This window comes from Scardinius erythrophthalmus (assembly GCF_964197995.2).
Source record: "Scardinius erythrophthalmus genome assembly, chromosome: 16".
Classification (NCBI taxonomy): Eukaryota; Metazoa; Chordata; class Actinopteri; order Cypriniformes; family Leuciscidae; genus Scardinius; species Scardinius erythrophthalmus.
In genome coordinates, this window is record NC_138236.1 from 21,754,520 (window position 1) to 21,778,859 (window position 24,340).

Below are 24,340 nucleotides of genomic sequence, written 5' to 3' on the forward strand. Positions count from 1 at the left end.
ATTCCATTGTAGTGCCAAACGCCTGTGATTGGAGCGGGGCTATATGTGCGTTCGACCAATAAAACAAAAGAGGTGTGTTCAATAAACTTGTTTGAAAACGATAATTTTATCTGTAATTCTGTTTGTTGCCGCTTGTGGCGCAGGATCAATGCATACTGTAACGCTTAATTTTACACCCTTCTCAACACACACAAACAAACAAAATAAAACCATACTAATAATGATAATAATAATAATAATCATAATGGGGGTTTGCAAGAAACTAATTGTTCCATATTCTAACAGTTTAAATCTGGTCATTTATGTTCATTCACATCCATTTTGCATGGCTACTGCACATTCATTTAGCAACAAAACCTTATGGTACATTTGACTGTGTTCGAAACATTTCTAGATTTTTTGCTGCTTGGTCTGCGTTGACAAGCTGCTTTGGATGATGTCAGCACCACGGACAGCGCTTCTCATAACGCCGCAGTTTCAATACAATCTCTTAACCACTAGAGGGCGCTATGAGCGTTTTGTGGACCTGCATAATGTGATGAATCAGGAAAAGAGGCTTGTAAAATAAGAACGTTTAAAGCATTTTAATTTAGTTTTCCCCACCAAATTTGTCAACATTCTGCAGAAAGGCAGTGAACCAAATCACAGCCAAAACACAACAGTACACAATATTTACACAAGAAATACTCAACACACCTGAACTGAATCACTCTTATTTCAAAGCATTTTTGTTCATAAGTAATTCCAACTTTAGCATTTGATGATAATATTAACAATAAAACGAACAATTCACAGCTTCCATGATGAGAAATAACAACTTAAGTTCAGTTTTATATCATCTGCAGAATTAAAGGCAATAGTTACAGTTCTCTTATGTGCGCTAATGTGTATGCCTAAGTAAATGAATTGTCAGTTCTGGTGGTGTGTGTGCGATTGTCAAGTGTTCTGCATGAACCCCATTCGATCCAGTGCAGTTTAATATGCTACAATTTCACAAGGACGACATTCAGTCTTAAAAAGAGGCCTTTAGCTACAAACAGTTTTTTTACGTCCTCTTCTCATATAAAAAACTATATCTTGCCTTGCATCATATTTTCTGTTTCTCGTTTATGCATTTTCTCGATTAAAAACGAATACTCTAAAAACTTTAGCATGGAGAGGCGCTCATGCGCATGTGTGTGTGATAGTGTGGGGGTGATGAGGACATGGGCAGGGTCTGGGACGCTGCAGCTGCCCCGTGTGGCCCGTGAGCCCCAGGGTGGAGGGGATGGCTGTGGGGGAACGGAGCTGCAGAACCTGACGATGACAGCTGGTAACCTGCTCCAGAGGTGGGGCTGGAAGCGGAGGTGATTCCCGGAGACGATGTGCTCTGCTGGCCGCTGGTCTTCAGCTGGCCCTGGGGGTTCTGTGTGAGCTGGATGGAGATGTCGCTGGAGATCTCAGAGGCGCTCCGTGCGCGCTGGGGTGGAGGCCAGGTCTCTGGGTGCAGGTACTGGCCACTGTAGTCACTGCCCTCGGAAAGGCGGGGGCGATAGAGAGCCGGGTGAGGCCGAAACATCTCCTCTTCTGCGTAACGCTTCATGAAGAGATACACTGACATCACTCCGGCACCCTGAGGGAATATGTGTGTGTGTGAGAGAGAGAGAGAACATAAGATCTGTGTTTAGAACATAAGATCGGTAAGATTTTTTTTTGCACACAAAGGCTGAATAAGAGTTCATACATACAGTAAAACAGTTATATTGTGAAATAAAATAACAATTTTCTATTGAATGTAATTTAATTATTCCTGTGATGGCAAAACTGAAGTCTTCAGTGTCACCTGATCCTTCAGAAATCAATATAATATGCTTTGTTGCTCAAGGAAAAAAAAAAACAGTGTTGAAAACAGTTGTGCTGCCTAATATTTTTGAAGAAACTGTGAACATTTTTTTCCCAGGATGCTTTGATGAATAGAAAGGTCATTAAAAAAGTTCTTTGAATTAGATTTTTGTTGTAACAATGTAAAAGTCGTATCTGTCACTATTTGCTCCGGACTTTTGGAGTTATTTAAATAATATTTTAATAATAAAATATAAAATAAATTTTATAATCTTGTTACTTTTGTTATTAAAGAATGTTTGAATATATTCAAAAAAGAAAATATCAGATTTATGTATGTATGTATGTATTTAATTATTTATTTACTTTTAGTATTTGTGGCAAATCAGTAATTAGTAATGATTTCGCAACTACACTCTTCCTTGAAAAACTTAAAGGTGCACTGTGTAATTTTTAGCGGTATCTAAGGCAAGTTTATTTATATAGCACATTTCATACACTAGGGCAGGGGTGGGCAAACTACGGCCCGCGGGCCACATGCGGCCCGTTAGGCTGTTTAATCCAGCCCGCCGAGTATTTAAAAAAATTGTCTTAAAGGAGAACTCCGGTCAATTTTAACATTGAGCTCATTTTTTTGTACATTTGGAGTGCTGTAAATACAGAGAACAACGACAAAAATCGGTGTTGCCTACACCGAGTTATTCTATTTTTAAAATTTGCACCCTGTTGACTTCAATGGGGCAAGTACTAAACCTGCTTTTAGCCTCTTAAAGGGATACTTCACCTCTGGGAAGATGAATGTGTATTTAAAATAGGTCATTTAAGTAGAAGAAATGTGGAGAAATTTTTGAATTTGGAGCTTTCTAGACTGAGAAAAGCCAGAAAATGTATTTTTGGCTTATGTGGATGAAAGACAACAACTCCCAGAATGCACTTGCTTCGCTGCCTTAGGAGGCCACGCCTACCGGTTAGAGAGCACAGTTGAAAACAACAAGGCTAGCCTAAGTAAGTGATGAGTTTGCCAGGGATTTAGAGACCCAAAATGTCCGGGATTCGGCTTTTGCGTTCTACAGTCGCCATTCATCATGTTTACTGTGGCGAGCAGGACGAGGCTGACGGCCGCGGGAGAACGGCGCGAGGCCGGTGGCTTCATTACTGAGACGCGCCGGGTCTCGCATCTCTCACGGAGGAGCGGGAATTTTCTTAGCAATGTTAAAACGCACATCAACCTATCCTAACCTTGTTTAGCGTTCATGTAAACACTACAGTCAGATTCACCGATCGGAATTAATTCAGCTAGATTGAAACGAGAGGTGTGCATGTAAACATTGAATGGCGACCGCAGAACGCAAAAGCCGAATCCCGTACATTTTTAACGATCTCGCCCGCCGGACAAGTCCGGGAAAAAGATGGTAACCCCTACTTACTCAGCTTTCTCCTATTATTCAGCTTTCTCCACAGAACAAGAGCATGCTAGCTTAGCTTCCAAAGAAAGACGGCTGATACTGTGTACATTCTGTGAGTGAGATCCCACCCTCTATGGGCGGGTTGAAAACATGCGGAACAACGCCATCTACTGGCTGTAGTCTTTAGCCTCTGGACAGAAAATCCTCCGATGACGCAAAATGACGATTTTTGCGTCATCGGAGGATTTTTTCCAGACAAAAAATACATAAATCTCTCCTCTCAGGGGGATATGAGGGGGGAAAGCATGGTAATTCGAAAATACTACAGGTTTTCTACTAATACAAAGCTTAATGCTAAATCCTGAAGTAACCCTTTAACATCCTTGATGTGTCATTACAAGTGCACAGAAAATGTGAGTGATTCCTTCTGAGTGAACACGAGTGAATCTGACTGCAGTAGATGTGAAAGATATGTATAAAAATGATGTTATTTAAGCCAGCGCAAATACCTCTGTTTACATCCTGCTTTCGGATGAAGTCCAAAGTAATGGCCGAGTTCACGCGCGTGATGCGCTGGCTTAAATAACATCATTTTTATACATTTCTTTCACATCTACTGCAGTCAGATTCACTCGTGTTCACTCAGAAGGAATCACTCACATTTTCTGTGCACTTGTAATGACACATCAAGGATGTTAAGAGGCTAAAAGCAGGTTTAGTACTTGCCCCATTGAAGTCAACAGGGTGCAAATTTTAAAAATAGAATAACTCGGTGTAGGCAACACCGATTTTTGTCGTTGTTCTCTGTATTGACAGCACTCCAAATGTACAAAAAAATTAGCTCAATGTTAAAATTGACCGGAGTTCTCCTTTAAGATCGCATTAATTTAGCCTTTTTTCTTGCAATACTTTGCGTTATATATATATACATATATATATATATATATATATATATATATATATATATATATTGCGTTGCATATATTTGACAATCGGAATATCAGATATTGCATGCCATAGCTAACAAATGTAAAAAAGGAAAAATGACATAAAAGCAGATCATCATTCATTCAGCGCTGTTGTGGCTGCGGTGTGTCACGTAACAAGCAATGGCGCGTCACCATGGAAACCAAACAGACAGTGACTTAAGCGCATAGACTTGTTGCACGTTAATGTTTTTTCCTTTTTTGGAAACTCAGTGAGAAAAAAAATGTGTTTGGTAACCGCATGCACACCTTAGTTTTTCCTTTGATTTGTCTGCTATTTAGTTTCTTTGCTCCTCTGGATTTGTGGATGTATCCTGCCCGATTCCGTTTACCGACCTTTATCGTCCGGCTTTCGACTACGCTCCCCTGTCTGCCATGTACAGAACCCGTTTTTTTTTTTTTTTTTCATTAAATGTTCTGATCTCCCTTTGCCTTTTATGTTTTATTTTATTATTCTTAAAATAAATTTGTATATTCGTTTATTTCCACAAATGTATGACTTTTGGAAGTGCAAATTGCCATAGTTTTAATAAAGTTGAATTAACGTAACCTGTAATTTTTACTCTTCTAAGTGTTCACTTGCAGATGTTTTGTTTTTTTACTGTTAATTTACTGTTAGGCCATTAAATAATAATAAGGATAAACAATATTTAAAAAGTATAGGCTATAATTATCTAACATCTTTAAAAATTAACATCAAAACATAACATGCTAAATGGGGGATATCTAGCATAAAGAAATTTATTGTCAGAATGTCGTCTCTCAGTTGTTGAATTTCGCACAGACATTGCCACAACATTGTCTGTTTTGCTCAGCCCGATCTTATGAAAGTGCGAATACCACGAATTGTATTTGTAGTGCATTATATGTTTTCGCGTGCATATGATATGCACTTTATGGCGTGTAATAGGCACGCACTCCACACCCCTAATCCTAACCAAGGGGTTTACAGTGTGTAGCATGCACGCAAAAAAAAAAAAAAAAAAAAAAAAAAAAAACATTTTTTTGGCATATAAATGGCACGAGAAATAAAATTTGTGGTATAGATACGCACTTTCATGAGATCGTGCTTCATAATCTGCTACTGGGCCGGCCCTCTGTCAAATTTTTAAAACTCAGTGTGGCCCTTGAGCCAAAAAGTTTGCCCACCCCTGCACTAGGGCAATTCAAAGTGCTTTAGGCTACATAAAGGAATTAAAATAATCACAAAATAAAAGCAATGGAATTGCAACCAACAGAAGTTACGGTGGCCGACAGGAAAACATGTCGTCGTCTAAAACGGCAGCAAGTTAAGCAATGAGGTTTCTTTACAAAGATAAATTAAGATATTAGGTTTATTTGATTATTCAGTAAAACGATATGTTATTGCGAATATTATTGTTACTTATTCATCATTGTGTCATAGCTTCTTTGCGCGAAGAACAACATAGTGACGAAACGCGTTTGTCCGTTTAGGGCTACTGTAGAAACATGTCGGCGCAAAAAGGCTATTTCATTGTAAAGGGACCCGCGGTGCCTCACTCTAAGGTAATAAAAACATAACGGTTCATTATGTAAGGTCTTTACACACCACTGAAAACATAGTTATGTTCTTCTAGATATTGCATTTCTGTCAACAGATCCTCCTAAATATTGCACAATGCACCTTTAAAGGTGAATGTACGAGGAGTGATTTATGATTTTGCAGCCATTCTAATTTTCGTTCTCACACAAGCTGACAATCTAATGTTTCCTTCAGCGACCATAATACTAAAAGTATCCTGCTGAATCAAGCAAAAAAAAAAAAGTTTGCACTTCAATTTAGCTTAATCCTCACTTTATGGCACAGAACAGCTGACAGACTGCCTTTGATCAGCAGCTCTCACTGCTCCATCATTCACTTTGTCTTCACAAACTCTGACTTTCATAATCACCTCACTAATATATGCATTTGAATAATAAATATCTTAAAACCGTATGTGGATATCATGTGTAGCAATAGAAAGAAACATATACATGGTGAAAATCCCTTACATTGACCTCCTTGAGCTCAGGTTACTTAACCTTTACCTATTGCAGTGAGTGAAAACATTGATTAACATGCGCTAAATGCGGTATTCAGGTATAGAGTAATGACTAAAATGGAGCGCATCTGAAGATCCAGATTCATAATACATAAAGAGCGCACTACAGTGTGTGCAGAATTATTAGGCACGTTGATTTTCTGATCATATTTTATTTCCAGGAACATTTTGCCAATTCCAAACCATATTAAACTTAATAACTACTATTAATTTTCTATTTAATCATGTATAAGTGATATATAATTGTTCATGAAGGCTGGAAATGAAAAATGTCTTATTTTCAGGTGTGCAGAATTATTAGGCAAGTTTTCTTTTACAGATAAAATAAGACAGAAATGAGATTTAACAAAGACTGAAAAGTCAAAAATTATTAAATCCCCATGAGAAGAATGCAAAACTAATGCAATACTAGAGATTGCAGTTAAAGCATGACCATTGGACGGTGAAATGCTCATTGGGTCAGCAGGGCCAGACAAAAACAGGTGGAGAAGAAAAAACACATGTTAACTGCAAAAGAATGAAGAATTAAGGTGAAGAATTAAGTGTGAAACCATCAGGAACCCTTTAGTCTTCAGCGCCACCATTTTCCAGAACTGCAACCTACCTGGAGTCTCCAGAAGAGCAAGGTGTCAGGGGCTCAGAGACTTGGGTTAGGCAAAGAATCCTAAAAAATGACCCCCTCTTAATAAGAGTCACAAGCTGAAGTGTTGTTAAATACATGAAGACTGTTTTTTTATAGGCTTTATAGACAGACAGATTGAGAGTGACTCTTGAAGGGCCACACATCCTCTTCTACCACTGTTTGAAGAATTCATCTTCCAGAATACATTTTAATACGTTTTGGGAGTTAATTTTTAGTCCATCTCTGCAAAACGGACTTCAGGGTAGGAGATAGACTAAAAATAAACTCACAAAACGTATTAAAACGTATTCTGGAAGATGAATTCTTCAAACAGTGGTAGAAGAGGATGTGTGGCCCTTCAAGAGTCACTCTCAATCTGTCTGTCTATAAAGCCTATAAAAAAACAGTCTTCATGTATTTAACAACACTTCAGCTTGTGACTCTTATTAAGAGGGGGTCATTTTTTAGGATTCTTTGCCTAACCCAAGTCTCTGAGCCCCTGACACCTTGCTCTTCTGGAGACTCCAGGTAGGTTGCAGTTCTGGAAAATGGTGGCGCTGAAGACTAAAGGGTTCCTGATGGTTTCACACTTAATTCTTCACCTTAATTCTTCATTCTTTTGCAGTTAACATGTGTTTTTTCTTCTCCACCTGTTTTTGTCTGGCCCTGCTGACCCAATGAGCATTTCACCGTCCAATGGTCATGCTTTAACTGCAATCTCTAGTATTGCATTAGTTTTGCATTCTTCTCATGGGGATTTAATATTTTTTGACTTTTTAGTCTTTGTTAAATCTCATTTCTGTCTTATTTTATCTATAATAGAAAACTTGCCTAATAATTCTGCACACCTGAAAATAAGACATTTTTCATTTCCAGCCTTCATGAACAATTATATATCACTTATACATGCATTAAATAGAAAATTAATAGTAGTTATTAAGTTTAATATGGTTTGGAATTGGCAAAATGTTCCTGGAAATAAAATATGATCAGAAAATCAACGTGCCTAATAATTCTGCACACACTGTATAAGGTCCTGGATCGACTGAGGTGTATGTCAGGGCAGGGTCATGTTAAAAGCATCTGCTTCAACAGCATCAAGTGACATAATTAAACTGTCAAGCTCCTCGGGCCTATGCTCAAGTCATTGGAGCTTTCACAAGAAATATGACTACATCTTGGCTATTCCAGGCCAAAGGGCTTGAATTTGCTTTGAGCAAACATAATGACATACAAAAAGCCAGATTAACTGATATTTTGGACTGAAATTTCATCTTCTGACCTCTTTGAGCAGGAATGAGCTGGCAGCAAACGCAAAGGACCAGCCATAGCGGTAGTTGAAGAACTGCTCTGGCTCCCGCGGCCTGTTCATTACTTCATCATTGATACTGGAGATATACAGCACCAACCCCACTACCAGACTCAACCCTGAGAGAAAGAGAGACAATAACAAATGAGTGAAGAAAAATCAACAGAATGCCAAGATCTTGACTGCCATCTCCTGCAAAAACATTCAGTTGAAATGTTAAAGTCACCATGAAATCAAAATTGACACGTCTTATTTTATAGAATACTGCAGTGTTTATTGAATGCTGCAGTGAGGATGTTCTTTTAGGCTAACCCAGAAGTTCGCATCACCATGTTTCCCTGGACCCAAAAAAAATTAAAATAAGATAAACTCTGTGATTAAGAAAAATGTATTATTCTTAAGGGCCTTTCACTCTGAGCACGATTAAGTGAAGCAAATGTACGACGCCATGACGCTCTTGAATTGGAACAATAGATTCCTATGGAGACCGGGCGCGATCAATCGTGGCAAAACAAAGTGAGATGTGACCAATGTGTAAACATTTTTCCCCGTTGCTCAGCGATGAAACAGGCCGTCCAATCAGATTTGAGATTTATATCACATGCCTGGAGCCTCTGCTGTTGCACAAAAGGGTGAGATTGGTGGCACTGTTTTGAAAACCAGTGTAAATACTTTTAAATATAAAAGAAAAGTATTCTGTAAGAGAGAAGAGAATGAATGTTCTTGTTGTCATTGGTGTCTGAGAACAGATTTATACATTATACAGAATATCATTCCTATTCATTTTCCACTGAAAACAGCGTACAGAGCACTGTGTCTGTTTTCTTCCGGGTGCGTGTGTGTTATGAGTCAGAGAACGCTCATTCGTTCTAGATCTGTCAGTCAGATTATGTGATCATAACTCCGGATGACAATGTCCTGTATACTTCCTCGTTCTGAGTTCTGTACATAAACAACTGAGAGAAACGTTTCTACAGATGAAACATATACGTCAAGGGATTATAGCATATCTTTAAAAAGAAAATTTAGCCAATCAACATTTTTTAAGCATCATTTTTATTTTCAGTGACCCAGAATTAGTAAGGTTTGACTACATTTATTTCAGAAGCATTTTTGATGTAGACCAGTGTTATAAACACAAGGCTATGACTGTTTATTTTCTTAATATTTCTCTTGTGACCCATACATAGTAATAAAATGAGAAGTGAAGTATTTCGTGTTTAATTAGTTGTTTTTGAAAATGTAAGCTTTTAGTAAGCTAATCTAACATCTTTAATTATCCTATTAGTTATGAAATTATTGCGGGGCAAATTAATTATAATATTAATTTAATAATAAAAGTAGCTAATAATAATAATAATAATTTAATACATTAATTGGAAATGCCAGATCTTCTTATAGCTGATGCTTTTGGCGATATCTTTAGCTATCGCCGATTTATGATATTATTGCCTATCAGCGCAACCCGGCATGTGGGATTATTGCAGGCCCCGCTAGGCCACTGTCGAGCTGGCCGAAGAGTTCAAGAAAGGAATGTCTCTCTTTCCTAGTCCCTGGCTCGGGTGACCTACTGGATCACGATGCACCTTCTCTTGAGTCTTCGGATCCAGCAGATAGCATTGCTGGCACCATCCAGCCAGGACGAGGCGGATGTGTTTGAAGAGGGCGAAGATATCGCTTGTAGTGAGCCCTCTCAGACTGCCAACCCCGCATACAAGGAGAGGAGTTGCTGGAGGTAATGGCCCGCACCACAACTAGATTGGATCTAGTTTGGGGGCACGTAAGTCGCTCGTAGCAGACTCGACGAGTGGTTCCTGTCAGGCCATAACTGTCCCGCTCCAATGAGCCTTCCATTTCTTACTGAACTTCACACTGAGGTAGAGAAGTTGTGGAAGAAGTCATATTCAGCTCGCATCTATTCCTTTCAGCATCCCTTGTTCTTGTCACTATGGCTAGTGCTGATCGAATCAAGTATGGGTCATAGCAGGTCCTAGATGAGAGTGTTAGGAGAGTTGAGCTGCCTTCCCCAGGATTCTGGAGGCTTTAAGTAGGATAGCTCCCCAGTGGCTCCCTTTTAGAAGGGGAGCAGTATTGAGGGTTGTACTGTAGCTAGCGCTTATGCATTTATGAGAAAAGCTGTTGAAAGTGTATCGGACCGAGTGCCACAACATCCTTATAGCCAAATCAGCAGTAGGAGACGTGTCCTCACATGATGAGGGAGGAGAGAGAATAAGCGAGAGGGAGATTTAAGAAAAGACTGTAGAAAGCAAGATGGCTGAGAGACGTTAAAACAGAGAAAATGACATAGGAATATCACTGGAAAAAGCCGCGTTAAAGAGGTGGTATAATGCCCTTTTCACAAGATGTAAAATAAGTCTCTGGTGTCCCCAGAATGTGTGTATGTGAAGTTTTTAGCTTCACCCACAGATATTTTTATATAGCATGTTAAAGTTGTCACTTTTTGAGGGTGAGCAAAAACGCACAATTTTTGTGTCTGTTCCTTTAAATGCAAATGAGCTGCTGCTACCGACACAGAGGGCGGAGCTTCAAGAGCTTGTGTCCTTTTACCTCACACAGACATGCACTGGAAATCTCAAAAACTTTTAGCCTTTTATGTTCAAACCAGAGTCAGAAAGATGGAGAGACTCAAGAAGAAGTGACAACATGTAGACAACATTTCTGAATGGTTAGTTGGTGAATTTATGTAGCTTATGTGTGGTTATCTTCTAGTCATTGATTAGCATATTCTGTCTTGATAATCTATAAACTTTGCAGATGTTGTTTATGCTAAAACAGCAACATTACACACTAACTAAAGTTAGAAAAGTGAAATCATATTCAACCACCCCTTTAAATGTTAGAAAAGCTTTCAAGCGCTGGAGAAAACTATGCGGGAAGGTCTGAAATCGGACGTTGAGGTTGCGTTGTTTCTGTTGCTTGTACACTCACCTAAAGGATTATTAGGAACACCATACTAATACTGTGTTTGACCCCCTTTCGCCTTCAGAACTGCCTTAATTCTACGTGGCATTGATTCAACAAGGTGCTGAAAGCATTCTTTAGAAATGTTGGCCCATATTGATAGGATAACATCTTGCAGTTGATGGAGATTTGTGGGATGCACATCCAGGGCACGAAGCTCCCGTTCCACCACATCCCAAAGATGCTCTATTGGGTTGAGATCTGGTGACTGTGGGGGCCATTTTAGTACAGTGAACTCATTGTCATGTTCAAGAAACCAATTTGAAATGATTCGAGCTTTGTGACATGGTGCATTATCCTGCTGGAAGTAGCCATCAGAGGATGGGTACATGGTGGTCATAAAGGGATGGACATGGTCAGAAACAATGCTCAGGTAGGCCGTGGCATTTAAACGATGCCCAATTGGCACTAAGGGACCTAAAGTGTGCCAAGAAAACATCCCCCACACCATTACACCACCACCACCAGCCTGCACAGTGGTAACAAGGCATGATGGATCCATGTTCTCATTCTGTTTACGCCAAATTCTGACTCTACCATCTGAATGTCTCAACAGAAATCGAGACTCATCAGACCAGGCAACATTTTTCCAGTCTTCAACTGTCCAATTTTGGTGAGCTTGTGCAAATTGTAGCCTCTTTTTCCTATTTGTAGTGAAGATGAGTGGTACCTGGTGGGGTCTTCTGCTGTTGTAGCCCATCCGCCTCAAGGTTGTGCGTGTTGTGGCTTCACAAATGCTTTGCTGCATACCTCGGTTGTAACGAGTGGTTATTTCAGTCAAAGTTGCTCTTCTATTAGCTTGAATCAGTCGGCCCATTCTCCTCTGACCTCTAGCATCAACAAGGCATTTTCGCCCACAGGACTGCCGCATACTGGATGTTTTTCCCTTTTCACACCATTCTTTGTAAACCCTAGAAATGGTTGTGCGTGAAAATCCCAGTAACTGAGCAGATTGTGAAATACTCAGACCGGCCCGTCTGGCACCAACAACCATGCCACGCTCAAAATTGTTTAAATCACCTTTCTTTCCCATTCTGACATTCAGTTTGGAGTTCAGGAGATTGTCTTGACCAGGACCACACCCCTAAATGCATTGAAGCAACTGCCATGTGATTGGTTGATTAGATAATTGCATTAATGAGAAATTGAACAGGTGTTCCTAATAATCCTTTAGGTGATCCTCGACCAACTCAACAGACACACAAGTACTGTACATTCTCCAGGGCTTTGCCCAGCAACTAATGAGAGGACATCAGCTTCATCTAAATAAATCACAGCTCCACGCGCTCCTCACTGCAGCACAGAGATGCATAGAGGACAGAGGAGATCAAATAAGGGGAGCAGAGCAGTGTGTGTATGTGTGTGAATTTGGATAGAGAATGACAGCAAAACTGTAAAAGGGACAGGTGAGAATGGGTGAGAAAAGCTCAACATGCACAAGCTGAGAAACGCCTGTAATATTTATCGCAACAGCAGAATGACCAACTAGACTCTCTCTCACCCACATACAAAAAGCAAAAACACAACATTCCTGCAAACATCAGCTACATTTCACAGCCGCTCCATCTAACTGCACTATCAGCATGCTTGATCTTTACTTTTTAATGGCTTCTTTCAACTGACGCACTTTTATCAGCCCCGGGCAGTCTGAAACGCACATTACATATTCAGTGGCAGGCTGATAGAGAAAACAGAGAAAAGGACAAGTAAAAAGGTGTTTTTCAAGGGCGGTCTGTCAGGAAGTCTGTGGAGGAGAGAGGTGTTTCTGAAAAAGTTGAAGGTCTTTTCTGGCCGTGTGCAAGGTTGAGGCAGAGATGAAGTAAACAACAGCATCATCTGCATACAAATAAGTTCTACATTCAGAGTGGGTTAGGGTTAGGCTCTCGCTGCGGCCTGTTATGGAAGTGCTATTTCATGACCTTACAAGTGGGGTTCAAACCCAAGGTCATGAGGGAAAATGCTTTTTTTCATTACAAAGTATATAATATGAATAACAATGATGTAAAAGAGAAAAAAATGGGGAAAAATACTACCAAATAATACTATTTTTTCATAAATTGTTACTACTGGTGGTCACCCTATATGTCTGGTTTTGGGATTTGCAAATATTTAACCATTGAAAAGTATTAAAAAGAGCTTGTGACTAAACCTCTTTACTTCATTGGATCCTCAAACTGTCAATAAAACCTTATAACTCTATCCAGCCTCTATTGTTAATGAAGTGTCGCACGCAGTTTGGAGTTTGGACCGTCTCAATGCAAGGGTAGCCTAAATAAAGAACTGGTTTCTTGAATAAGTACAGTGTTTTCTTGACTCAGGAAATACTATATATAAAGGCTAATGATTTATGTATTTGAGGACCAGAGAAGAGTGTCTTAGTCAAGAATTTGTCATCAAGTCATAGTCAGTACTGTCTTAAATAGTCTGTGCATCTTTAATAACATGAGATTTTGGCCAAATGACAGAAAAAACTGAACGCGCTCATAACTACAATAAACTTTATAACCTGTAAGTTAATGAAAACGTAATGCGAAGCACTTACTGCCTCAGATGGCAGAGCACTGAATAAAATTACTACATAAAACAAAAAGGAAAATTGCCTAGACAAACATATTAAAAAATTCGAACAGTGAAATAATCAACTACTGTACCTACAACGAATTAACTACTAGCCCTCTAAACATGAAAAGAATTTCATCATCAATTTCATCATTTCATTCATCATTCATCTCTAGCCAGTAGAGCTACATTCTTAAAATCTATTTTCACATTCATCTTAACTGAGGGGGCAGGATAGTCAAATATGTACTATAGTCAGATATGTACTAAATTACATTCTGTTATAATTCTGAAAATTAGAAAATCAGTAGAAAACTCACCTGATTTATAAAAACAATTATTGTTAATAAACAATAGTCATTAAATGTCTCTGATTTCAGCTTTCATACAGTTCATACAGCAGTGCCTACCACAGTCTACTTCTGAGTCTTCTCTACACAGTCTTCTCACTAATGAGCATGTTTTATATTTTATAAACTTGCTGACCTCTGCTGGTGCAGAACTGAATTGCATGTTCAGATATTTGAGGTATTCTACTGATGGCACTATTGACTGATGAGTTTAATCTTCCGATTTGCATAATATGGGACACATGAACAGATGACTACAGTTTTGTTCAAGAGAAAATAATAAGAGCAAAATATAATGTAACAGTGTAGTGACAGCAGTCACGTGACAGGTGGCTTAGTTATATGGCACTCATTTGATAGATTTTTTTATTTTACAGAACAACTAATGCAATCCAAATACAGCGTTTCCACCAAAGAATCTTTGGCACTGCATCTACTGGTTCCAGAAACTGATAAATAATAAACAGATGGAGTGATTTCATGCTCAGACACAGGTTTATGATCGGAGAAGACATCATTAATGCACTGCAGATGGTACTGCTACATTCTGATGAGTACAAAACACAAAGTCCTCACACATCTAATCCTCCTGAAAAGGATCTGCATTAAATATGTTATGAACTATTTTTAACAGTAAGAGTATTTTAGAAAGAGACGTGATTCAAAAAGAAGGTTCCTCCAGGCTTATTTTGTGATGACATAATTATAGATGGCACAACATCTATCCTAACAGTGTTATAGCTATACTATACTCAATATATATATATATGTCTAAAAACTGAGATATAACTAATAAATGCAAGCGTGACCTAAGAGCAATGTCCACCTTACAAATGGAAAGGTTTCTCGCTACCTGAGAGGATGAAGAAGATTCCAGAAATGAAGGCCAGGATGGTGCGCTGCGGACGAATGTGTCCCACGTTACTGATGATGAAGGCCATGAAGACGAAGAGCAGAGACACCATAGGGAAGGGTGTAGCTGTCCGCACCATCTCTGCCAGAACGAGAAATACATGTGCATGAGAGTTGTGTGTGGAGGTGTGGATGTGTTACTTTGACTTGAACTCACGTTCACTCACTGAGGATATTTGCAGTGTTTTCTGTGGTGATTTCAATCTCTGGCTCTGTGAAATACTCAGAGGCGACACATCTACCTTTCTCTGAACCTAAAACAGTGAGACAAAGGATGTAATGAAAGATACATTTATAAAATACAGGAAAGACAGATACATAAATGGATGAATAACTGTAGGAATTTAATGAAACAGAGGAGAATGACTATTTCAAACAAAACACTATTTAAAAATGTAAATTTGTATTTTAGATATGAATGAAATATGTTGCTTTAATGGTTATGCTTTAATTTTCTTTTTTCTTTACTGAGCAAAAATGATGGAAATAATCATTATCATTTTACTCTATAATATAATATAATAAATTGGCAACAGTACAATGATAAATGATTAAATTATAATTATACAATTATTTAATTTAGCAAACAACTATGAATAACATATTGTATATATATTTTTTACAAAGTTTGGGGTTGGTAAGATTTTTCAAAGTGTTTGAAAGAAGCATCTTATGCTCGCCAAGACTGTATTTATTTGATCAAAAATACAGTAATATTGTGAAATACTATTACATTTTAAAATAACTGTTTTCTATTCGTATCTTAAAATTTAAAAAGCTGAATTTTCAGCATCATAACTCCAGTCTTCAGTGTCACATGATCCTTCAGAAATCATTCTAATATGATAATTTTCTGCTCAATAAACCTTATGTTATAATATGTTATAATCAGTTTTGCCGCTTAATATTTTTTTGTGGAAACCATGAACCATTTTTTTTTCAGGATTCTTTGATGAATATAAAGTTCAAAATAACAGCATTTATTTGAAATAGAAATCTTTTGTAAAATTATAAATGTCTGAACTCTCACTTTTTCATCAATTTAATGTGTCTAATAAAAAAAAAACATTACATTTTTACAAAACGACCCCAAACTTTTGAATGGTAGTGTATAAAACTATAAATAGACTAGACATATCAAGAAAAAAAAATCTATATATTGTAAATTTTCCGTCCTTGGCAAAAAAGTTATATAGAAGACCTTAGTGTGTTTGCATATAAAGTAAGTGTGTGTCCACACCTGCTATGAAACACACTCTCCAGAGGCCAGAATGCAAAGCCATCTTGACATCGACAGTTTGGTTCTGCTGCAGTACGATTCCTTCCTCCATCAGTAGCCAATAATCCGTCGCCACGGCAACCCCCACCAACAGCAGTCCACACGCCCCAAACACTGTGGAGAGCAGAGTCAGAGCCCTGCTGCTGCAAGAGCTCATCTGCACACACACACACAATCCAAATCACAGCAAAAACATTAGAGATATGAGCAGTGGGGCACCATCAAATCTAGACACTTCTGCACACTCTGTTATTCTTCAGGAAGACAGAGAGGAGGAGGAGTGTAAAAGATCATGAGAGACAGTTCCAGTCCCACTGTGGCGGTAATCAGCCAATCGCACAAAAGGTCAAAGTTCACCAGGCTTGACGGGTGGCAGTCATTGAGGCAGAAAGTGAAACATCATTGGCAGTGATTCACATCACACACAAGTGCCTACAGAGTCATGAGTCATAGCTTTACTGTGAGACAGACCTTGTCCGTATGGAGGAAAAAAGCAGATGTAAACACACTGGTCCTGCTCACTAATTCACATAGGCATCCCATGCAATGTGATGCACTGTGGGAGAACAGAATATTATGAAAACTGCTATAGATTAGTTCATCCAAAAATCACAGTCCTTTCATTAATTACTCCCCCTCATGACTTTCATTATTCTGTTGAACACAAAAAGAGACATTTTAAAGGATTGTTCTTTTCACTATTTGAAGAGTTCAGATGCAAAAGCCTCTAAGTGCCATCTGAAATTGTCTTCTAGAATGATCATTTTTATCAAGCTTGTATATTTAAGTTCAGCAATTTCACTTAAATGGCAATGAAAATAACCTATTAATAGTCATTTAAGTGAAATTACTGAACATAAATATATGAACTTGATAAAAATGATCATTCTAGAAGAAAATTTCAGATGGCACTTAGAGGCTTTTGCATCTGAACTCTTCATTTTCTACCGTGAATTGGAGTGAAGCACCATAAATGTATCCATATGACTTGGACTGTAGTCTTCTAAAGCCATACAACAGTTTAAATAAAAGTCATTATTCCATGAAAATCTTCACCCTCCATTGAGCTGTTAGTGACCGAATAATTGCATCAAGTTGAACTTAACCAGAGTCAAATCATTCAGACTGGTTTTGTGAAATTGATGATATTCATTAGAGAAACAATCGTTCACATATTCAATGATTTTCAGAATTCAGCCGTCAGCCAGCATTAGTTCAGCTTATTTTTTAAATAATCGTGGAATTCCTGGTGAAAAACTACATTACCCATGATGCTGTACAGAAAATTACACCAATCAGAGAGTTGTGTAAGACAGACACTGTTGGATTATAAGATAAAAAACAGGTACGATTTTAAAACAGTTTAATCTCAAATCATCTCTTATCCCCATAATTATTTATGTGGCGAAATGCTGTGTAATAAGTGGTATGAATGTACCGTATCCCTTAAATATATGTCTAGTTTGAACCTGCCGCGTTAGCAACTGCTCTCTCCGTGGGAAGCTTTGGGTTTGAAGACCTAATAAAATATTTAGACTCAGATCAATATTTCGTGTTTAATTATTTACTTATGTGGCAAGAAGCCTTGTAATAATAATGTTCATCCAGCCGGTTGATGCAAGACCTGAGTCAAGTCAAGTCAAGTCAAGTTTATTTATATAGCGCTTTTCACAACACAGGTTGTATCAAAGCAGCTTCACAGTAATAAACCTGATCACCCTGTCGGGGTTTATTCTGCGATAGCAAGTGGCTGGATGTACATTATCCATTACTTAACGAAGACTATATTAAAATCTATTTTGTACTGACTATTTAAAAAAAAAATATATATATATATATATATATATATATACATATGAAAAAAATACTTACGGAACTAGCGCTGCTGATTGATGGCAGGAACCGTTGCACTCTATTCCTTTAAAACATTGTTATTTTAGTATTGTTTATAAATCATATAGACTTTATGTGCCAGAGAAACGAGGGCGCTGCCATCTTTAGAATATTGTCTTTGAACCAAAGAGTATAGAAGTAACAAGAGGCGAAACTCAATAGAACGTTCCATTGCAACAAACTCACCCATGCGCAGAGCTGCAGCTCCGCCATCTTGGACTGAACGCAACACCGCTGTCATAGGATTGAACTATACCGGTTCAAATTCAAAAGCGGTTAAATTAACTAAAAAGTAGTTTCTAGTTTTTAATATCTCTAGAGCAGACATCCCATGTCTCCCGGAAGATCCGGGAGTCTCCCGCATATTTATAGCGGCTCCCTGATGCCCGCAAATTAGCTAAAATCACCCGGAATCTAGAGCGAGCGAGCAAGAGCGCGCAGCTCCAAACCGTGTAACGTTAGAGCACACGGCAGAAAGGGTGAGGGAGCGAGATAACAACATATCAACCTAAAATGTGGAACACAACTTGTTCAGATTTTTTGCTTTCATTTTCTTGCAGTTCTAGAGTAAAATATATTTTGTAATATATATATATATATATATATATATATATATATTATAAAATATAAATAATTATATTTTAAAATTTGTACATTTTAATAAACTCAAACTTATATAACTTTTTTCTGTTTCACTTTCATAATTTATTTCACTTCAACAATAATCTGACAAATTAAAACAAGACCAACCATAGTATTAACGTTACAACCATACTAACGTTACAACCATTTAAGTTTGGATAGTGATTTTCATGTTTAAGCGAAAAAAATGTGACAGTTAAAGGGTTAATTTAGTGATAACAATGAATTAATAAAGCGGTCATTTGCCAGGTTAGGTGTTCATATATCTCTGAAAGTATGCGATTTAAAAAGCCCATTTCGAGTCTTGACAATTTCGACCAAATACATAACGTTAGCAAACTGTTACTGCGGTTATGGGATATCTGTTATCACCTGTTATCGTTGACGTTAGCTCACTTTAAAGTTAATAAAACCTTTTCTACTTTACCTCTCTGGATCTTTGGGGAATCTATGAAATGCTAGTTGATTGGTTGTACACTGGTAGTTGTTGCAGTTGATGGCAGAACACTGTTTTCTTTGTTTGCAATTATTTTCAGACATAATGTTAATGCTGTACAGTAGTTGTGCTACCAGTAAAGCCGTTGGTTCAGTCCAAAATGGCGGCCGCGCTACCGAAGCGCCACCTAGTGGCTGTTGTCAAAACTGCAACGGAGTTTCGCCTCTTGTTACTTCTATACTCTTTGTTTGAACTTCCGTTTTTGCGGTCGCTCTGTGTATTCCCAGAGCCCGTCTACGGACATTCGCTGATATTCCTATGGCATTGCTGTCCAGGAGTAATTAGCTTTTGAAGTGGATTTACTTAATGTAATGTTAACGAAAGTTATCATGAGGATTGTAATGTTTAAAGCAGATGTCTTAACAAATGTCAGTAGACCGGGAAGATTTTAAAACGAGCCGTTCATTCATAAATACGCAATATCGGCTCTGATATCGCTGTGAAAATACAGACCGGAAGTCAAAAGACAACGAGCGCAGCGCTGAAAAGGGGCGGGGCTACATAAGGTCTAAAGAGGGCTTCTATAGACCTTATGCACCAGAGAAACAAGGGCGCCGCCATCTTTGGAAAATTGTCTTTTAACTTCCGTTTTGCGGTCGCTCTGTATATTTATATGGCATTTCTGTCCAGGAGTAATTAGCTTTTTAAGTGGATTTACTTAATGTAAAGTTAACGAAAGTTATCATGAGGACTGTAATGTTTAAAGCAGATGACTTAACAAATGTAAATCGACCGGGAAGATTTTAAAACGAGCCGTTCATTAATAAACACGCAAAACGCTGTGAAAATACAGACCGGAAGTCAAAAGACAATGAGCGCAGCGCTGAAAAGGGGCGGAGCTACATAAGGTCTATACTCTTTGTCTATAGAGAGCCTAAGTCCCGCCCCTCCGCTTCCGGCTCATGGGACCTTAGTTCGGAAAAAATATGTATGGAAGTCAATGGCGAGAGATAACTTATCTTTTTATTCCGTCTGAACTGTGCCCTGAACTACACATATGATGTTTGTCAATTTAAAAGGTAATTATGAAAGTCAAGAAAGTCGCAGTTTGTCATAAAACAGAAGAGTAACGTTTAGTTTTATGTGAAAATCGCTCAATGAACTACATCTCTCGTCTCGCACTATGCACGTCACAAGATCCGTTGCTTGTATGTGTGTATTCTGGCTCAAAACACTCAGGCATGACGGCGTTACGTTACGATTATAATGTAAGACTATAGAAAAAATGACAGCCGTTAGCTTCAGTAAAGTTAGCTTCATTCATTGAGAGAAAAGGTATGACGTCGCATGTGCGCCTTCTGGGTTTGTAGTCTTTGTAATTACGTATTTTCACAGTCTTATACCTCAACAGTTTTACATCAAACTGCGACTTTCTTGACTTTAAAATGTATCTTTTAAATTGACAAACATCATATGTGTAAATCAGGGCACAATTCAAACGAGATAAAAATATTTGTTGTCTCTCGCCATTGACTACCATACAATATTTTTCCGAAATAAGGTCCCATGGTGGTCGACCGGAAGGGGAGGGACTTAGGCTCTCTATAGAGACATACGAGCATACGAGCAACGGATCTTGTGACGTACATAGTGCGAGACGAGAGATGTAGTTCATTGAGCGATTTTCACATAAAACTAAACGTTACTCTTCTGTTTTATGACAAACTGCGACTTTCTTGACTTTCATAATTACCTTTTAAGTTGACAAACATCATATGTGTAGTTCAGGGCACAGTTCAGACGGAATAAAAAGATAAGTTGTCTCTCGCCATTGACTTCCATACATATTTTTTCTGAAATAAGGTCCCATGAGCCGGAAGCGGAGGGGCGGGACTTAGGCTCTCTATACTATTTTATTTTTTATTCATATTTTGAATTAGCTTTTATTTTTATATTTTCAGTTTCAATCAATTTTATTTGTCAATTTAGTTCTTCAACTGAAACAAATTTTAATAGTCAAGATTTCTAATTCCCTTTGGAGGGAACTCAACGCTGCGTCATAACGTTGACGCTTTGGTGTTCCCCAGAGCGTTATGACTCAGTGTCCCGTTTCCTCTCAGGAAACCAAGGTTATATTCATAACCTAGACATTTTCTTCTAAGTTCTTTAAGTTTAGGTTTTTCATTCATTCATTCATTCAGCTTTATTTCAAATAACGAAATTTATTTGTAATATTTTACTTAATCACAACACTGCGTAAAAAAGGAGAAAGAAAGGTTCAGACTGTAGAGGAGCAGAGGCAGGGCAGGAAAAGACACGAATGAGAGGCCATATATGGGGCAGCTAACTAAAAATGGCAGTATGTAAATGTCAGAGTGTACAGTGTGAACTTGTGTTCTCTGTGTGAAATGCGCTGTAAAACTAAGATTAGATCCTCTTTCTGACCATGTGCATCTCTCTGATTCACCCAGAGCTGAGCTCTGATCGATTCTTAATTAATGAGGGATGCGTTTTGTCTCTGTGATGAATGAATGACAGCGCTGACGATAACTTGCAAGGTCTTTTCAAAGGGAAATGTGCCTTTTGCTCTCTGTCATTGTCTCCGCATCTGTGCTGAGCTGATACAGGAACAATTTCATCCTATCATTGCTCTATACCTATTTAAAGATTATGATTTGACATGAGATTAATGAATGAATGCTGTCATTCGGTTACATGATGCACGAGGTTGAAAGAATCACTCTCCTGTCTCCACAGTCACTCAGCTGCTGCTGCAATGGCGACTTTTATGATGGTTGTTTTTGAAGAGGCTGTATAGAGTGTGTGTGAGAGAGAATGTGTCTGAGTGTGTGTGTGCTTTTTCATGCTGTCATTTCCTGTGTGTCTCTCAGAGCTGGTGATTCAGAGCAGCACCCTGAGCAACAAGAGAGGGAGAAAAAGAGAAAAAGTAAGAAAGAGGAAAAAAAAGACTCTTGGCTTCCAAATTGAATCGCAGGTGTCTATACGAGATCGTAGTGCCATCTGTGAAAATCAGAGAGTTTGACCCCTTTGCCGTTCGTCCTGCCGCAAAGAATGACACAAGGCTTAACACTCGCTGTCAACAGATAATGAACCCCAGCAAATGATGGAAAGATTTTGCAATGCAGTGAAAAAAGGCACTGTGGAGAAAAAGTGCTGGTACTGAGTGCTTTGAAGCAGAAGCAGAGAACAACAATGTCAAACTCCAGCTTGACCATCAACACTGAGTTTTTTTTTTTTTTTCTGCCCGCAGCGCTTCTGCCCCCTCAAGGCCGCGTGTACTGATGTAGAAGAGAGGTTACTTCTCCATGACAAAATCAGTCTGTCCAAGTCTGACCTCAAACTCCCCAGTCAGCCACCGCTGACTCTTTATTTTTCTATTTGGACTTTTTTGCATTTTTGCGGGGTCTGATATTGTCCTTTGCTAAATTAAATTGTCCTATACTTCACAACCCTACTGTTGTCACACATTATGTGCACTTTGCAGTTTGCACTAATCAGATGCAGTATGATGTCAATGTGGCATAAGTGCACTTGATTCAAAATATTAAAGGAACAGTTCGCCCAAAAATGAAAATTCTTGTTGCTCCAAACCGGTATGCATTTCTATCTTCTGGAACGCATACAATATATATATATATTTTTTAAATTAGTGTTTTTTTCTTTCTTTCCTCTCCATAGAATGAAAGTCCATGAGGACCAGTGTTGTTTTAATAATAATAATAAAATAAAAATTTATATTTTTTGTTTTGGACCCTACTTGCTTTTATTGTATTGCAAGAAAAAAAAACATTCTCCTAATCTTTCGTGTTCCACAGAGCAAAGAAAGTCTACATGTTTGGAATGACATGAGGTTGAGTAAACAGAATTTTTTTTTTTTTTGTGAACTGTCTCTTTAAATCTTTTTGTATGTTTTTGTTTAAAGGAACCCTCAAATATTAAGCAGATATCTGAACGTATTACAATAAATATAGTGTAAATACAGTCAGGAACAGGGACAGAGAGAAGAGAAAGAGTGCCAAGCCAGATGTAGGCTAATGTATAGAAAGACCTTGGCCCAGTAATGATGGAGTTCCCACCTACATGCCAGTGCGCGCCTCCTGAGGCACTTGACTGAGCCAGTTACACACTCAACTACCTCAGCTACCATTCACTCACCAACACAAAAAAAGCTGCAAATGTTAGTTTCACTGCATGCCAGTCTCCTAAATGACTCTGGAGGTTTACAATTCACAACGGACCATAAACAACTCTCACAAACGTCCTATGATAAATGTTCCGCTCATATTAAGACAACATGCGACGCGCTCACAGACCTGCCGGGATTCAACACGGTATACGCACTGCCATAAACACATACCCGTTCGTTTACTATAACTTCTATCAATGACACTTGACAAAAGTTAAAACGTGTTTCGACTCAGTCACGCATTAGTTGAGAACAGTAAAGGACAATGAAAACAGACTGTACTCACCCTGCCCGTGCGCGTGGTGCTGACGAGTCTGCAGCGAGCGCGCAGGCACAAGCCTCACACCAGGGGTGCCTGGCAAATTATCCTCTCTCTCTCTCTCTCTCTCTCTCTCTCTCTCTCTCTCTCTCTCTCTCTCTCTCTCTCTCTCTCTCTCTCTCTCTCTCTCTCTCTCTCTCTCTCTCTCTCTCTCTCTCTCTCTCTCTCTCTCTCTCTCTCTCTCTCTCTCTCTCTCTCTCTCTCTCTCTCTCTCTCTCTCTCTCTCTCTCTCTCTCTCTCTCTCTCTCTCTCTCTCTCGTCTTTCCCTCCCTCTTTCTTTCTCTCTCTTACGTGCGTATTTCCCTCTGATACCCCGTTATCTTCTCCTCCCTCACATTTTCACGGTTACCCTCCCTGTTTATCCCAGCAAAACGAAAGATAGCGAGGCAACGCAGTCAATGTGCGTGTGAATATGTTGTAGGGTCTGGGTTAGTAATGCGCAATGGAAAACGTACTCTTGCATTATGTATGGATAAATGGAAAGATATTTTTCTAGCTTGAAGCTTATGTTTGGTGTTAGTGCTTTTGACAGGGAAAAGACGTTTTGCAAACCA

The 24,340-nt window shown here is 38.6% G+C and overlaps 1 protein-coding gene across 3 annotated transcripts; it reads right to left on the reverse strand.

Annotated features, from left to right (window-relative positions):
• Positions 1-105: 105 nt before the first annotated feature.
• On the reverse strand, positions 106-23,844 carry cacng7b (calcium channel, voltage-dependent, gamma subunit 7b). Of its 3 annotated transcripts, XM_081389683.1 has the most exons (7): positions 18,369-18,394; positions 18,162-18,207; positions 16,251-16,446; positions 15,178-15,264; positions 14,952-15,092; positions 8,181-8,326; positions 106-1,612 (listed from the first exon to the last, which is right to left on the reverse strand). In XM_081389683.1, the coding sequence occupies exons 3-7, from the start codon at positions 16,444-16,446 to the stop codon at positions 1,148-1,150; spliced, it is 1,035 nt and encodes a 344-aa protein (XP_081245809.1). In that variant the 5' UTR covers positions 18,162-18,207; positions 18,369-18,394; the 3' UTR covers positions 106-1,147. The 3 variants fall into 3 exon arrangements, with proteins under 3 accessions (XP_081245809.1, XP_081245808.1, XP_081245807.1); XM_081389682.1 differs by lacking the exons at positions 18,162-18,207; positions 18,369-18,394 and adding an exon at positions 23,754-23,844; XM_081389681.1 differs by lacking the exon at positions 18,162-18,207 and having other exon boundaries at positions 18,369-18,606.
• Between the last annotated feature and the right edge of the window lie 496 nt (positions 23,845-24,340).